The following is a 17,171-nucleotide window of genomic DNA, read 5'->3' on the forward strand; positions in this document are numbered from 1 at the left end:
ACATCACAAGTGTTTACAAAACATACCCCAGGGAGAATACCGCCAGCTCCCTCTACAGAATCACACACCATCCCAATCAAAATTATGCAATAGGAAGGCAATACTATATTATCAATATACTTGCATTAGGTTTTCATCTACAAATATTCCAGCTTAATGTGCTTGTTTGCCCTTGTTTGTCTCCTCCCTCCTTTGTTTTTATGGTGACGTATATTTTAAAAGGCCCTCACCGCCAGTATATAGGATTTATCACAGGCTAAGGTGGAAAATGTTTGTGGGAGCCCCTTGTTAAAATATTGGCAGCATTTCACTGACATGAATAGGATTAGTGCCTGTGCTTTGGCACACATCCCACCTGTCACTCCCTTTTCTAAACTTATCCCATCTGTCAATGCCATTTCTAACAAAATATTAATTCATCTACAAATTGAATGGAAAAATAAGCCATAATACAGTGGAAAATATCACTATTAAATATCACTTTTTAAAATCTTTTATTTTATGGGAAAAGTTACACACTTTTATGTACACACCACCCCCCTTTAACTCACTATACTTACCAGCTTGCAGAGTGTGCCCTTTGGGTATTTTCAGAGATCCAGAAGCTGCCATGACAGAAGAAGCACCTGTTTTTAAAGAGAAATCTGCACATTAATGCGAACTATCCTTCGTTAGGATTAGCTTTCTGCTGTGCCCACGCATTCACAGTCAATGTTTCCAAATAAATTACCCTGGAAAAAGAAATCATTGGTAAGAAACAAAAGATTGCTTTTGTCATTGGAGGTCTTTGTTCCAATAGCTCCCTTTTTCAGTTCATTGAAATCCTCATCTTGTAATTGTTGTTATATAAATTAATTCTTCTGTGTTGTTTCTTTGGAACAAAGAATCCCCCCAAAAAGTTTCCACTGGCCAGAATCTGCCATCCCTGCTCACCCAATCAATGGGCCTATTCACAGAGTAAGGTACTACCTAGTGTGGGTAAGAGGGACAGAATCACCCCCAAAGTTTCAGTTGTGAATTGCTGCTGCTGCAACCCTAACTGTGGTTTTGGAATAGTTTAGCCACAAAACTTGGTGCTGTAATTAATGTCTCATCAGACCTGATCCAAAACAATCGAATTGTAGGCATGATGCAATGAATAAGCAACAAATAGAGTGGGGAAGGGCCAGGTTTTGACTTCAGTGGGTTTGGATCCAGCCCTCGCTTGCTCCGATGAAACATTGTTCAGAGCTTTACTGTCTGATTTAATCACAGGAGTCTGAGATAACATGAAAAGTAGATTATCCAGACCATCTCTCCATCAGTCCAGAATTGCTCAGTATGGTACAGATGTAGAAATATACATCAGATTTATACCATTTCCAAGTTATATAACCTGTTAAGACTGTTATTATGACATCTATTTAGGCAATTTAGAACAGAGTCACTTTTCATTCACCATTACTCATGATGAGTTGCACTTACACAAATAATCCCAGTGGGGCTCGTTGTGTGTGTAAGCGCTACTCAGTTTAAGTAAGGGTGGGGGACTATGCCCTTTATTGTCTTTTTTTAATACCACACTACTGGTGACAGAACAGCTGCGCTGTGTGCTGTTTGGCAGAAGGAGACTGCATTTGGTACCTGGTGTAGAATTACCATCACCTCCTAAAATTATGAAGATTCCTTGAAGAGGTGAGCGACTGAGTTTCGGAGACACAGTTTAAAAATAGCCAAGCATATCTTACCCTCACCTTGAAGAAATTATATAAAATAAACAGGCTCTCAATATTCAACTGTCAAACAAAGCTGAATAACCAAGGAATCATGCTAAATCGAAGCAACACAAAGATGATTTAAGTCAAATATGAATACAGATTAGAGGGTAGTAAACAAATACTTCACAACTACACAGCTGGACAAAAATCTCAGCATTACAGTACTTGTGCACACAAAAGTATGTACTCTATAACCAGAGGACACAACACACATTTTAAAAAGTATCTAATACTGAGGAACTGGATTTAAAAACAAAAACAAAAACAAAACCTCAAATGGGGCCAGTTTATAGAGCTCTTATATACCCTTGTGAGCACTTATTCACTCAGTCACATTGGTTTCAATGGAAATACTCACATGAGTAAATGTTCCTTCGAGTGAAAAAGTGTTTCACAATCTGGCCTCCTGGTAATGACCAGCTATGTTTTCACTGTGATTGGTTTTCTTTTTCCTCCTCTAGCTTCCCAGAGGCTATAATGTGCCCCTCTGTGCATCTTTGAGACGTAATAAACTTTATGCAAATGACAGTTTCAACTTTTTAGGAGAGACAGACACAGATGTTTCTTAACTGCATTGTAATAAGTTTCATTTTCCTCTTCATCACAAAACTGAGCTGAGTGAGTTTAATCAGGAACTCAGTGCAATTCAATAGGATTCATCCAGCAGGGCAGGTGGACTTTTAAGCAACATTCTATGAGTTGTGGAAGAAGAGAATCTGCCCTGACATTTGTTAAAAAAAAAAAAAACCAAAGAGAGAAAATAAACAATTAAAATTAAATATTTGAATCCATTTATGGTCAGGTTGATGTTACCCACTGGGCATAATCCGGTGACTGATGTACTTATGTTGTGGAATTTCATGTGAAGTCTTTTCATGAGGCTTTGAACTCCATATTACATCTACTTGTGCTAATGGAGAACATTAAAATAAATACATAGTCTGTTGAGACAGGATGTGATGTCCTCCTGCTTCTTTAGAACCGCACATATGGTATGTCCTGTTCTTTGTTATGGACACAAGCATACATAATGCAGGAAATGAGAGGAGCTGGCTGACAAGGTAAATTTTCAAGAATTTGAAGCAGCCATCTCCATGACAGGCATTCCCTTTCCCTCTCCAAGCTCTTCTGCCAAGTGACTTCATATGATGTGTTTTTGCGGGGGTTTTACAGTTCTTGGTGATGTCCATTTTTAGCATGGCTGACTCTGCCATGCCCTGTGTTCAAATGCATTAACTCATTTATAAAACTGTTTACATTTTACTTCTCATGCTAAGAGGAAAAAAATGTTCAATATGGAACAAAGAATTGGTATCCTTCTGATCCTTGTGAAAATCAAGTCCACATACATTCTATCCCTAGAATTGCACTCATATAGTTCCTGCAGCTATGACAAAAAGAATCAACACTTGAAATGGCCAGCTGACCTGCTTGTAGCTTCATGTCAGTAGTCAGTCCTTTACGCCGACTCTTCAATGGTCAGAATGTTTTGCTATGTATGCACTTAAGTGGATAATGAGTAAAAATCTCATAAAAACAAATGAGAGATTATGGAGGTTTAAGTACAAACATTATAAACTGAGCCTTACAAGTTAAATTTTCAAACTTTGCCACCTATGTGATGGCCACTAATAGGAATGTGCACATGTTAAACAAGCGCTTACGTGCACAAGCTCCTTGTTTGCATTCACAACGTTGGCAACAAGGTCTGAATGTCTAGACTGCCTGATTGTCTGGAAAAGTCATTACCTACAGAAAAGGAAAATAGTTTATGTTCTGAGATAAAGTTGTGTTACTTGCTGCATTAAAACTAGATGAGGCACCTAAATCTGCTCAGCACATCACTTAATTAGATGCAAATTCTTTCATCTCTTTCTTTGAAGAGAGATGTTATCTTACATAATAGAGCATCCAAAGCACTGTGCCATTGTGACTGTTTGACGATGGGGGAAACTTTGGGTGTGTTTGTTTTTATCGAAACATATCAGAAGACTTGCTGGTGCTGTAATTCATTTATAAGATCTCCCCTGCTTGTACCTTTCTGCTATTTTAAAGTGATTTCACACCTTATTTATGTGACAAATAGTGTTTAACTATGGTGCACAAATCCGCGGACATCTACAAACATTTCTACTGTTTCTAAAGAGATCTTGCCATACTCTGAAATATTCCCCGTCTTCATAATGGGGAATTTCTACAGATAGGATAGAATCTTTCAAAACCGTACACATTTTTCAGGGCACCCCATAGTCATGATATTGTCTAAACTGTATGACAGGGTCAGGCCAGATGGCTACAGAAGCGTGATAGAAGGCATATATATTAGTCCCAGATTGAGTAGATCCTTTTTCCCTGGGTAAGGTGATAGGGGCAGTTCCAGAACAAGCAGGAACTTGCTGGAACCAGTTTCGGCAGGCAGGCTAATTAGGACACCTGGAGCCAATTAAGAAGAAGCTGCTAGAATCAGTTAGGACAGGCTGGCTAATCAGGGCACCTGGGTTTAAAAAGGACCTCACTTCAGTTAGGGAGAGGTGCGTAAGGAGCTGGGAGTGAGAGGATATGCTGCTGGAGGACTGAGGAGTACAAGTGTTATCAGACACCAGGAGGAAGGTCCTGCGGTGAGGATAAAGAAGGTGTTGGGAGGAGGCCATGGGGAAGTAGCCCAGGGAGTTGTAACTGTCGCACAGCTGTTCCAGGAGATACTCTAGACAGCTGCAATCCACAGGGCCCTGGGCTGGAACGTGGAGTAGAGGGCGGCCCTGGGTTCCCCCCAAACCTCCCAACTCCTGATCAGACACAGGAGGAGTTGACCTGGATCGTGGGTTCCACCAGAGGGCAGGTCTCTGGGCTGTTCCCCGACCTACATGGTGGATCAGCAGAGACTGCGTGGGTGGTTCTTCGCTTTTTCCCCATGCTGGCCAGTGATGAGGTTATCTGAGTGAACGGCAGATATGAGCCATGAGAGTGGCCAAACCGAGGGCTGCCGTGAATCTCTGAGGCAAGCAAAGCCGCCAATAAGCGCAGGACCCACCACGGTAGAGGACAAACTTTGTCACAACAGTTTATGATTCTTTGTGGTGCCAGGAAGAGCTAGGCAGGGGTCCCTATGATATATAAAGAATATAAAATTCCCCATGCTGATTAACCCTCTCGGGTCCAGTCCTTCTGTCCTTAAAGGTTGGAAGGTGCTAAGGCTGACACATTCAGTTTCCTATCTCGGGTGCCTCTCCTTACGGGCATGCTTGACATATGTATTTTCAAACATGTATTAGATGTGTCTGCTGTAAACATGTTGATGCACCCCAAGTCCAGGATCTGTGTAGGCCGACGATGAAGGTCATGAGAATGGATTTCCTTAAAGGAAAAACCCTGGCACCCACACCATGCTGGCACACAAGAGTCTGCATCTGTGTTCACCACAGAGTTGAGATCTGCAGGCTCCCTGCTTCTCAGCGCTAGGGGAGCTGAGGCAGGCGAGGAATAGAGGCAGGAGAGTACTAGAGCATCTTATTTGTGTAGTCACAGCTCCATCACCCTTTGCCTCCCATGGAGCAGGGACTAGGACCCATGGGCTCTACTTCCACTCTGAAGAGGAAATAGCAGCCACTGAGTGATTCTGCAAGTGCCCATGGTGTTATAGGAAGGATTCCTTCCCTTCTTGCCCCAACACAGATCCCATTATTCAGATGTGCACTCAGGCCAAGATTTAGCCCTTAAATAAAATATATAAACGGATTAAAATTCTGTACCAGTTTATCTACACTTTTTCTGAGCTCATTTCCTTTTTTCTAAAGGAATTTTAATTGTGTGCTCATAAGATTCAGTACAGTCAAGCAAGAGTAAGTCACATGACAGAAGACTATTTATTATTAATATATTTCTCATCATAAAAATTCTGCTATATTAAAATCTCTATCACTGCCAAGGAGGACATATTAACTGTGGACAATGTTCAAAATATAATCCTTTTTTGGTCCAATAAAATATTACAATCTACTTTATCTTTCCCCCACCTCAAGGACTGATGATAAATTTCCTGCCATGCTTTCATGAATTATAAATTACCTTCAGCCTTGTCAGTGGCCACCAAGTCACCATGGTGCGGATTCTTCTCTTGCAGTGATCTAAGTCAGGAATAACCCCTCTGAAATCAATGAAGGTACAACAGTAACTAGCTTCAGGAGGGGGGAACGAGGCTGAACAGTTCTGCAGTAAAAGGGATGTGCTCCTAAAAAGCCGCTTCTTCTTTTTCTTCATAAGAGCTAAATTATCAGATAGTTTGGTTTAATTTCAGCACCCATTCCCTCTCTGTTATATACATCACTTTAAGCTGTCTTGGGTTTCTCTCTTCCGTTCTTTATCTACATAACAACAATTTAACCAAGATACCATGTTCATAATTAGCATCCTGACATTTCAGTGCATTCCATTCCATGGCACTGTTTTGCCTATATTCCTTTATTCATCCTCCAGAACATTTCCAAGTCAAGCTTTATGCAGCTTTTGTATAACAAGCAAAGAAGTTGTCACATGGAGAAAGCTCTGTAGTGATGCAGATGATACCTATCATTTGAAAGATGGGAAAAAAGGAACTGCATACACAAGAAATGGAAAAGTTTTAATGATGATGACGCCTAATTATATTCAGGTTCACTGCTTTAGGGGGGGATTATCTGCTACGATTCTAATTAAGTTCCTGATTTTGCACAGGCAATTAAAAAACGAAGGCAAAATTCTGTCTGACTCCTATGAGTGCAAAAAGTGGTGGTAGAAACTGTGAGGCCACCACAACTTTGTCCCAATACATAGGTCCTGTGCAAGGCTAGAGTCACCAATGGTGCTAGTTGTTGCAAAGGATGGGGAGGTGGAGGGAATATTGGCCTGTCCTTTTCAAGCACTTGCCAGCAGAGCTTCCCCTAATCAGAAGGGACTTCCTTCTTCAAAGCTGGTTCTACTGGCTCCTGGAGGCATCGTGCTTACTTGAGCACACATACCTACAGGGAACAGCTCCATTCCAGCTCCTCCCATAGATAATATCACAATGCCATAATGGAGCTCAGGATATCTTAGTCCTGCAAATCCAGCAGAACCAAGTTTTCCAGGGAGTCTACTTCCATCTCATTCTGCTCAGCCTTGCTGAAGTTTTTAAGACAGATACAACACATGATTTTAAAACAGAATCAAATTATTCATTTCACCAGGTTATTTTGCACTTAGTAGCAGTTCTTGAAAGACATTTAAACAAAAGTGTTATTCACTGACATATTTGTGAACACTTTTTCCACAGCATGTTTGAGTTGATATTAGAATTAAACACATTTCTTTTAAGCTGAGAAATATTTAACCTATTGTGTTCATGCCACTGGTAGCTGAACATGTAACTCCAGTTGTTCATTCAAAACTGAAGTGATTAGCAAGAGAAATGTTTTATAGAGCACATAGAACTTCATGGCACTGCAAAGATGTCTTTGCATTTGTGCAAGGTATTTATGTGCATAGTTCAGGCAATTGTTTATGTAAATTGAGGATTAAGATGCACAGAGAAACAGGCATGTGACTAATTGGGTTGCTGCATGTTCGGGTAACAGAATTGTGCATGCAGTTACACGCACAAATTATACACGTGAATGTGTACATCTTGCACCATGGCTTTTTGTGTGCATGGCCTATTTGGCCAATTCATTAGATCAGTTACCTCAAATTAAGTGATTTTTCTCAAAACTCCTGGTCAGAGACGGTCTTTAGTTTGGCACCAGCAAATGAAAGGCAGGGGATGAAAACGGAGATAAAAAATATATGTAATAAAGAAATGTGGGCAAGCTCTAATGAGGCTCCCTAAGCCTGATACAATTCTTTGAAATACGATTGGATAACAACGTGACCTGGATTAAAGATGAAGGAAGCAAAATATCAGGATAGTATTACTTTCCGAAGCATTGCAACACATCAGGTTCAGTTACATTTGATGAGTCTGCAAATACAAAGACAATACTTTAAAAGGAAGCATCTGAGAATGATAAAGATGAGACACTGAGAAAGAAGTTGTGTGGGTTTCTTATACAGAATTTAAAAAGAAATTCCAAAGATGCAGTTATAAAAAAGTAGAAGAGATGAAGATATCACAAAGGAGGCTAAGAAAATAAAAGTTAGATGAAGGAATAATTAAAAAAAAAGATTGTTTGGACTTTTATAGAAGTGTTCTTACCTTCCTTTGCCACTCTTGCATTTTCTGATCTTTATTACACATTCTATATCTTGCCCACTAGTTGCGTTCAAATCCCCACTTTTCTTTATCCTGCTGATTTCTTCTTCTTTCTGTCAGATGGTGAATTATATTGATCCATTTTCAATTAATATTCTTGCCATGTATTTTTGCTTGTGTCAATGACTTTCAAATCTTCTCACCCTTTAAAGAAAAGATCTATTTTCTCACTTAGTGGATATTTAATTGTAAATTTTAAGAGAGCTTTGCATCTGTTTCCCATTTTCCTTGTGTTCAGATGGATAACAGGGAGAAGATTGTAAATTTTCAAGGAAATTTCTCTTAGTGGCACATTTATAATAATGTTGTGTGACTCTCTTTCTCTGCTGCAAAAAATATTATAATCCCAACTAGGTTTTTCTTTATGCATACTTTTTTTAAAAATTATGGCAGAATTCTTCATCTCATGAACATCTTGATCTTCTGAACTACATCAGTGGGTTTATATAATGTACTGTTAGATTTGCTTTGCTTAGATGAGCAAACATTTCCTGTAGATATAGCCATTATACTCTCATTATGATTACATTTCCTTTGCTAAAAGATAACATGTTGAAATATACTCAGATGCAAAACCACAGCATGCTCTTCCTTTTGCCAGCTTCATTACATGCATTTATATTATTATGATCCCATTAATAATTCCACTATTGTTTTTGTTCTGTTGAAGTTGTCATTTGACTTTTAAATAACTTGGAGCTAGATTGTTACACCATTACTCATGTTAAGTAGTACTCTTAGGGCTTGTCTCCACTTACCTGGGGATTGATGCATGACGATCGATCCACCAGGGTGTCGATTTAGCGGGTCTAGTGAAGACACGCTAAATCGACTGCTGATCACTCTCCCGTTGACTTTGCTACTCCACCGGCACGAGAAGTGTAAGGTAAGTCGACAGGAGGGTTTCCCCTGTCGACCTAGTGCAATGTAGACACCACTAAGGTATGTCGACTCCAGCTACGTTATTCACATAGCTGGAGTTTCGTAACTTAAGTCGACTTAGCCCTGTAGTGTAGACCTGCCCTTAGTATCCCTATTCATCTCAGTGTGACTACTCAAGGAGTAAGGCACTACTAACAAGAGTAACAATCCAGCCCTTTGTATTATATCCTCCTGCAATGCACTAGAATTATTCCATTACTTCTGAGTATCATCACTGTAAAAAAATGCTTATTTGCTTAAGTAAAATGTTCTAGTGCATAACATATAAAAAAGCCAAAAAGTATGATGTATTTTTTCAAGAAGGATGGCCTCCCTTTTTGCTGACCCAGCATACTCCCAGGAAATCTGCACATTAATTGTGAGCACAAATCTGTGTGCATGTACCTCTGCCTACTTGACAGCAGGCACAAATCAGGCAATTAGAGATACAAATACTCGCCAGATGAAAATATACCACAGATAAAAAGTGCAAGTTGCCACAATCAAGTGATCCTTTTCAAAGATGAAATTTACACCTACATCTTGTGCTCCTGCAAAGTATTGAAGGTGCAAATACTGGTACTTAGACAACTACTTCCTCTGCACACAAAATCAGGGAGTAAGTAGTCTATGTGCTATTATTTGAACCTATAGTTTTGCAAGTTGAAATAATGGCGACCCAAATATTGCAGCTAAAAATTGCAACTACAAATAAGAAGCCTTGCTGAATTTTAGTCCTTAATTAGTTTAAACTTCATTTGTTCTATTTTATAAACATTTCCATCATAAAGCAGACCTCTAATTTGTTTAGGATAACATTACTAAATATTAGAAGATGGGTAGTAGAAGGAAAGAGGACAAAATTAGAAGCAGTCATCCAAATTCTGCTTTCTGTTATACCTGTATAAATCTGGAGTAACTCCACTGACTGTACTGCAGTAACAGAGGACAAGAGTTGCCATATGGTTCTAAATGAAGTTTCTCCTCCTTACATAATGCAAATCGTCCTAATAACAAGTGATCTTCATTAGAAGACTTTCTGGTGTTTGATTTGTTCATTCCAGAATCAATCTATTCGTGATATCATAAAATCCAGCTGTTAAAGCTTTAGAAGTAGGATAGATGATTTAAAATGAAAAACAAATATGTAAACACAATTTTGTTTTGTTTTTTATGTATATCAGAAGCAGGAAACCTGGGACAAAATCAATGGGTCCCCGGGGCTACCAGGAAGTAAAGGGAGCAGTTAAGGAAGATAAGGATGTTGCAGAGTTGCTATACAACTTCTTTGCAACTGTCTTCACCAAAGACAAGGTGGGGGTGCTCCATACCCCAGATTGACTGTACTCTTTTCAGATAATAAAAATGAAATCTTATCAGAGATCAAGACGATTCATAGATTCCAAGGCCAAAAGGGAATATTATGATCATCTACTCTGACCTACATAACACAAGCCATAGAACGTCCCCAAAAATAATCCCTAAAACATGTATTTTAGAAAAACATCCAATCTTGATTTGAAAATACTTAGTGATGGAGAATCCACCACCACCCTTGGTAAATTGTTCCAATGGTTAATTATCTCACCTTTAAAAATTTACGCCTTATTTCCAGTCTGAATTTGTATAGCTTCATCTTCCAGCCATTAGATCGTGTTATACCTTTCTCTGAAAGAGAAGGTGCTGGAACAATATGGTAAATTAGACAGAGACCTTAGGGAGAGTAAGATATTTTACTGACAGACATAGTTTCCATGCAAAAGTATATAACACGTTGTCGTTACCTAAGTAACCTGAGGTCACAGTTAATCTTGTAAGCCAGATTTGTAGCTTCTTTTCCAGCTTTTGTGAATCAGTGTAGTTCCACAATGGAGCTGTACTGATTTTCACTAGCTGAGGTTCTGGCCCTATGCATCTGAATGTTATTTAGAGGATTTGGATGTGTACATTATGAATGGTTCTATGTGCGCAGCTAAAGGAAGCTTGTTGTGGAGGTGAAGAGTCTTTGGCTGCCTGGAAATATGAATGAGCTTGAGTGGAAGTCATGTGAGTTGAGTTTACTCTGGATGCTACTTAGCCTTAACCATACACCCCGACCTTATTGATTGTATTGGTAGGAAATGCACTTGAGCAACCTCACCTCTAAATTAAATACTTTTTTCAAGTTTGTGAACCCATGTCTTGTGTTGAACAGCAGTTGAAGACACTACAGATTTTTAATATATTTTACAAAAATGTAAATCATACAGACTGCACTAGAATAGCCAACCGCAGGGGGAATCCTATTCCACAAAGAAACTCAGTCCCAGATGTAGTGTCCTTACATGGTCAACAATCCCGCAGACTGCAAGATTTGGCCTTCAATTTGCACCCCCCCACACACACCCTTTTTGGCAAATTGGGATTACAAATAGTAATATTTAGCAAACCAAACAACTAAATGGGTTCCTACCTGGGAGAGCTGGTAAGACTCCAGACTGTAAAACTGCTGTTCCCTAAACAAAACAGAAAGAGTTAGAATGAAATCTCTCTTTACATGTAACAAAGGTTACACAAAAGTACAATCAAAATTGTGAAGGAGTCTTTAGTTACGCAAAAAAGCCTTTTTAAGATCCGGAACAGCAACAAAAATACCCTGGAAAAAATGTATAAACAATACCTATATGAAATGTCTACAATATACTTTTAAGGGTCACTAACTTTACTTTGACTGCTTTGAAACATACAAAAACAGCTACTCTGAAACTCAGCACTGATTATGAATTAATTATTCATTAATGGCTATTAGCCAGGATGGGTAAGGAATGGTGTCCCTAGCTTCTGTTTGTCAGAGGGTGGAGATGGATGGCAGGAGAGAGATCACTTGATCATTACCTGTTAGGTTCACTCCCTCTGGGGCACCTGGCATTGGCCACTGTCAGTAGACAGAATACTGGGCTGGATGGACCTTTGGCCTGACCCAGTGTGGCCATTCTTATGTTATGTTCTTATGTAATTATGAACTAAGTGAGAAAAAAGCAGCTCAACTCTGTAATTCAAGATTAGATAAAATCAGAGTAACAGGTTTAATGTAAGGCTGTATGTGTGCTTGAGTCTCTCCATATGCAATATAATAGATCACATTCACCTCGCCACAAGCAGAGTTAGACTTCCAAAAAAATCTGAAATAATTTTTCTCAATCTGTAGAAAACAAAATAAAACTGTCCACATTAATTATTAGCTACATTAACATTCAAGTCACATGGAATTCCTGCAGGAAACATGCACAAAGAAAATGTGTTATTTTAAAATCTAGAAACCATGATGCGATATGCCACTGGGTGACAGTATAGTGTGGCACCAAACACTGATGACTGGGGAAAACTGTGTGGGATGATTCATTATCTGTGAGAAAAATCTAAGCACTGTAGCAGATGTACAGCTCAAGTTTTTACTAGAAATCAGTCTGTTAGGTGATCTTCAAAAGGCTGTTATAATTTTTACTCTAGCATCCCTATATCTTTTCCAATGCCTATATAATGTCAGACTTTGCTTATGCTTTTTTTGGTTGATAACACATTAATTCAGGGACAAACTCATGCAATAAAAATCTTTCAATTTATTTACTTCCTTCAAGTTCTTATTCTCAACTGCCTACCTCTGTTCAGAAGTTATATACATAAATTCAGTAAAAAATAAATAAATACAGTATTAGGGGCCTGGTCCGACTCCCATTAAAGTAAATGGAAAGACTCCCATCTACTTGGATGGGAGTGGGATTGGGCCCTGAAGATAAGAAGAAAGAATATTGGTTCAGGGAATGAAGAGAAGGTTCCTTACCTTGTGTGGTAATTGAGGTTCTTTGAGATGGTTGTCCCTGTGGATGCTCCACTTTAGGGTGTCTAGACACCTATAGTGGAGCACCCACAAGGACACTCCTCCAAGAAGAACTAGACAGTAGAAAGAACTCTGCTCAAGCTCTCTTAATGTTAAACAACAAGAGACAAGTATTTAGATTTGCAATGTAAAACCACCTCTACCTGTGGGAAGAGCACACAGGAGACAATTTCAAGCGTTGACTGACTCCACTACAGTCATGAAATCTAAAGCTTCAATATTTACTTGCGTAATCCTGCTTGCTATATTTTTTAACATTTGGGAGATTGATGATGAGCAATTGTTTACACTGGAAGGAAAGAAAACACCCTATAAAAAGAAGCAGAGCCAAGATTTCATTTCTGAAGGATAAATCTAGCAGCATTTCAGAAAAAGAAAAGAGCATTTGCTCAAATTAAGCTCAAGTGTTGCTGTTCATTTCTATAGTTACTGAGTGCCAATCTACAAGTGGATGCATTTCAGTGGTGAGTAAAATGTTTTTTTGCATATGTAAAGTCTGAAAAGTGTTTTGAGTTCCTTTGGGAGGAAAGTTGCTATTATAAGGGGAGTTGATCTATTATATCAACTATTATAAGGGGAGTTGATATTATAAGGGGCGTTGACATATTTCGGTTGCCTAACTATTTCATTATAATAGATTCTTGCAACGATTTTTGAGAAGCTATATCATCTCCATTTTAATTCTGCAGAGGTGACTCCCTGAGGCTAGAGAAGTGCCTTTTTTTTTTTTTTGTCCCATGGCAACTCAGGGTTGCTAGGTTATAATACGTTCACAATCACCACAGCTCTCATTTGTGTTCCCCCCAGAAAATTCTGGAAGACTGAACGTGAATATTCTAAAGCTAGGCCCATGCTACCACAAAAACAGTAGCTGCCAGTTAATTTAATTAATCCAGTATCTCAAGTAACAGATTACAGTGCTGTAGATTTAGGGTTCACACCCTGCTAATGATGAAGGGTTGTGTATACATACTAATTTGTTTTTACCTTTTTCCTTTAAAAACCCCCCTACATAATTACATACACAAAACCCGTGTTCAAAGAACATTTTATTTAGCTTGCAAAGTCAAGCACTCACAAGTGAGAAAAAGCTAGATTTAAGGTTGTCAGTGCAACTTTAATTTTTCCCCATTGTGCATATGAATTATGATATCAAGAAGGCTGAAGTTTTTAACACCTATTTTGCTTCAGCCTTCACTAAAGTTTAATCATGATCAGATACTTAACACAGTTAATATTAACAATAAGGAGAACGGAACACAAGCCGGAATAGAGAAAGATAAAGACTATTTAGATAAGTTAGATATATTCAGGTTGGCAGGGTCTGATGAAATTCACCCTAAAGTATTTAAGGAACTAGCTGAAGCAATCTCCAAACTATTAGTGATTATGTTTCATAACTCATGGAGGATGGGGGAAGTCCCAAAGGACTGGAGAAGGGCAAACATAGCACATGTCTTTAAAAGGGGGAACAAAGGGGACCTAGGGAATTATAGACCAGTCAACCTAACTTCAATACCTGGAAAGATACTGGAACAAATTACTAAACAATTAATTGGTAAGCACTTAGAAGACAACAGGGTAATATGTAATAGCCAACATGGATTTGTCAAGAACTAAATCATGCTTAACCAACCAGATTTCCTTCTTTGACAGGGATACTGGCCTAGTGGATAAGGTGAAAGCTGAAGACATTATATGCCTTGATTTTAATGAGGCTTTTGTCACAGTCCTACAACATTCCCATAAGCAAACTGCGGAAATGTGGTCTAGGTTAAATTACTATTAAGTGGGTTCATAACTGTAACAGGGTGCTGGCCAGGAGGTCCTGAGCCAGGCTCCTGTTAGCCCAGCTCCAATTAAGAAGTATTAATTGGGGCTGGCTGAGTATGCCACGCCTAATTGCTAGAAGAGAAGCACCTGCGGGCCTTATTAGCCAGGGGGCTATATAAAGCTGGCAGGCAGGAAGGAAGTGAAGGGGGGGAGGGGAGAGAGAGAGAGAGAGAGAGAGGAAAAAAAAAAAAAAAAAAAGGAAAGGGAGGAGCTGCCAAAGGCCGTGCATCCCTGCTGGCTGGAGAAGTTAGCTAGCTAGCTATCCCCCAGGTTGCTGGTTTGGAGCAGACTGTAAATAGAAGGTGGTGGGAGCTGACACTGAAAATAAAAAGCACGGGTGATTCCACTCAGAAGGGGTCTCTGGCTGATTTGTTGCGAGGGAAAGCGAACGCCTTGTTACAATAACTGATTGAAAGACTGTACTCAAAGAGTAGTTATCAATGGTTCTCTGCCACAAGACTGTACTCAAAGAGTAGTTATCAATGGTTCTCTGCCACAAGACTGTACTCAAAGAGTAGTTATCAATGGTTCTCTGGGAGGATGTATCTAGTGGGGTCCCGCAAGAGTATGTCCTGGGTCCAGTAGTATTCAATATTTTCATTAGCGAGAGATTATGCTTATAAAATTTGTGGATAATGCCAAAATGGGATGGTTGCAAGCACTTTAGAGGACAGGATTAGAAGTCAAAACAACCTGGACAAATTGGAGAATTGATCTGAAATCAACAAGATGAATTCCAATAAAGATAAGTGTAAAGTACTACACTTAGGACAGAACAATCAAATTTACAAATACAAGATGGGGAATAACTGGCTAGGCAGTAGTGCTCTGAAAAGGATCTGAGGTTCTTAGTGGATCACAAATTGAATATGAGTCAACAATGTGATGCAGTTGTGAAGGCGGCTAATATTCTCGGATGTATAAAAGAAGTGTCATTTATAAGATATGGGAGGTAACTGTTCCACTCTACTTAGCATTGGTGAGGGCTCAGCTGGAATACAGTGTCCTCGTTTTGGGTGCCACACTTTAAGAAAGATGTGGACAAACTGGAGAGAAGCCAGAGTAAATCAACAAAAATGAGAAAAGCTTTAGAAAAACTGATGTATGAGGAAAGGTTAAAAAACTGGACATGTGTAGCCTTGAGAAAAGACGACTGGGGGGGGGGGAGGGGGGCGGGGGAGAGAGACCTAATAACAGTCTTAAAATATGTTAAGGGATATTTTAAAGAGGATGGTGATCAATTGCTCACCATGTCCACTGAAGGTAGGATAAAACGTAATCAGCTTATCGGCAGCAAGGGAGATTTAGGTTAGATATTAGAAAAAACTTTCTAACAATAAGGATAGTTAGTGCTGGAATAGGCTTCCAAGGAAGATTGTGGAATCCCCATCCTGAGAGGTTTTTAAGAACAGGTTAAGTCAAGGACCCTTCCTGCCCTGCATTAAAATGAGACAGCCCCTTCCTCATTCAGCATACAGGATGGATGTGTAAAGGGCCAGAATTAAATAGCAACCTGTAGAGTGTTCTTTTAACTGTTTTGTCAAAGTACAGTCATATAAATAGACAGCAAGATATTACAGGTCCTGAGTGAGAGGTAGGACGCAGGTATGGTGGTAGTAAACTGAAAGTATTCTAATATTCTGAATAGTTTACTATTAATGTATTCAATTTTTTTTACTTGAAGTTATCATCTGAAAAGTGGCTTTGGCACCTTCTAACTCAACAGCTCTGCTCCCTGTATGTATTTAAAGTCATAACTATTCACTTAACTGACAAAAATAAGATTTTGCTCCTTTTTAGTCCTGTCAGCACTGCAGAAGCTTAACACCTACAGGAGAATGAGTAGGATTCTTTGTTGGCTCATGCACCATCCACAGAATTGTTAATTAAATTTCATTTGCAGAATTGTTAGGGTTGCTGATGTGAGAGCTAGAAAGAATTCAGCTTGACTTTCAGATGCAAGGATGAGCTTGCATTCCTAGCAGTTCAGAAAACCACCTTTATACTTGTAAACTGAGCTAATTTGATATGGAAATAATTAAAAGCCTCAGAGATCATCCTTTTTTACCTTTTTGTACAGTGCCTAGCACAATGGGGCTGTGAGGTGCTATTACAATACAAATACTAAATATAATAATAATAATAATAATGGGAACACTCAGTTACCATGAGAAGTGTGTTGCAAATGGGCAGATAGATTAGATAGACAGGAAAAATTATAGAGAAAATCAAATGAATATGATTTTTAGATATATAATTAAAGTAGAATAGTTAGATTACAATAGGTAGATATAAAGATAGAAATGGTTAATTAGAAAAGATTAGGTAAAATTAGATAAGATTTTAGATATACAGTTAAATTAGATTAGCTAGATTTGAATATCTGGACCAGATTAAGATAGATAAGATTAGATACTAGGTGGAATAAGATATAATTAGATACAACTAGACAGGTAAAAAAATTATAGAATTGGTAGACTGAATAACTAGATAATCACTGAAAAACAGCCAACACTGAACC

General features: G+C 38.8%; 1 protein-coding gene across 1 annotated transcript in view; it reads right to left on the reverse strand.

Annotated features, from left to right (window-relative positions):
- Window positions 1-17,171, reverse strand: part of DOK7 (docking protein 7) — a 107,803-nt gene that overhangs the window by 17,530 nt on the left and 73,102 nt on the right. Inside the window, exons 8-9 of the mRNA XM_037898155.2 lie at window positions 11,393-11,435; window positions 561-626 (exon numbers count right to left, since the gene is read on the reverse strand). Of these exons, the coding sequence (XP_037754083.2) occupies window positions 561-626; window positions 11,393-11,435 (109 nt within the window). The remainder of the gene's footprint in view (window positions 1-560; window positions 627-11,392; window positions 11,436-17,171) is intronic.

This window comes from Chelonia mydas, chromosome 4 (assembly GCF_015237465.2).
Source record: "Chelonia mydas isolate rCheMyd1 chromosome 4, rCheMyd1.pri.v2, whole genome shotgun sequence".
NCBI lineage: Eukaryota > Metazoa > Chordata > Testudines > Cheloniidae > Chelonia > Chelonia mydas.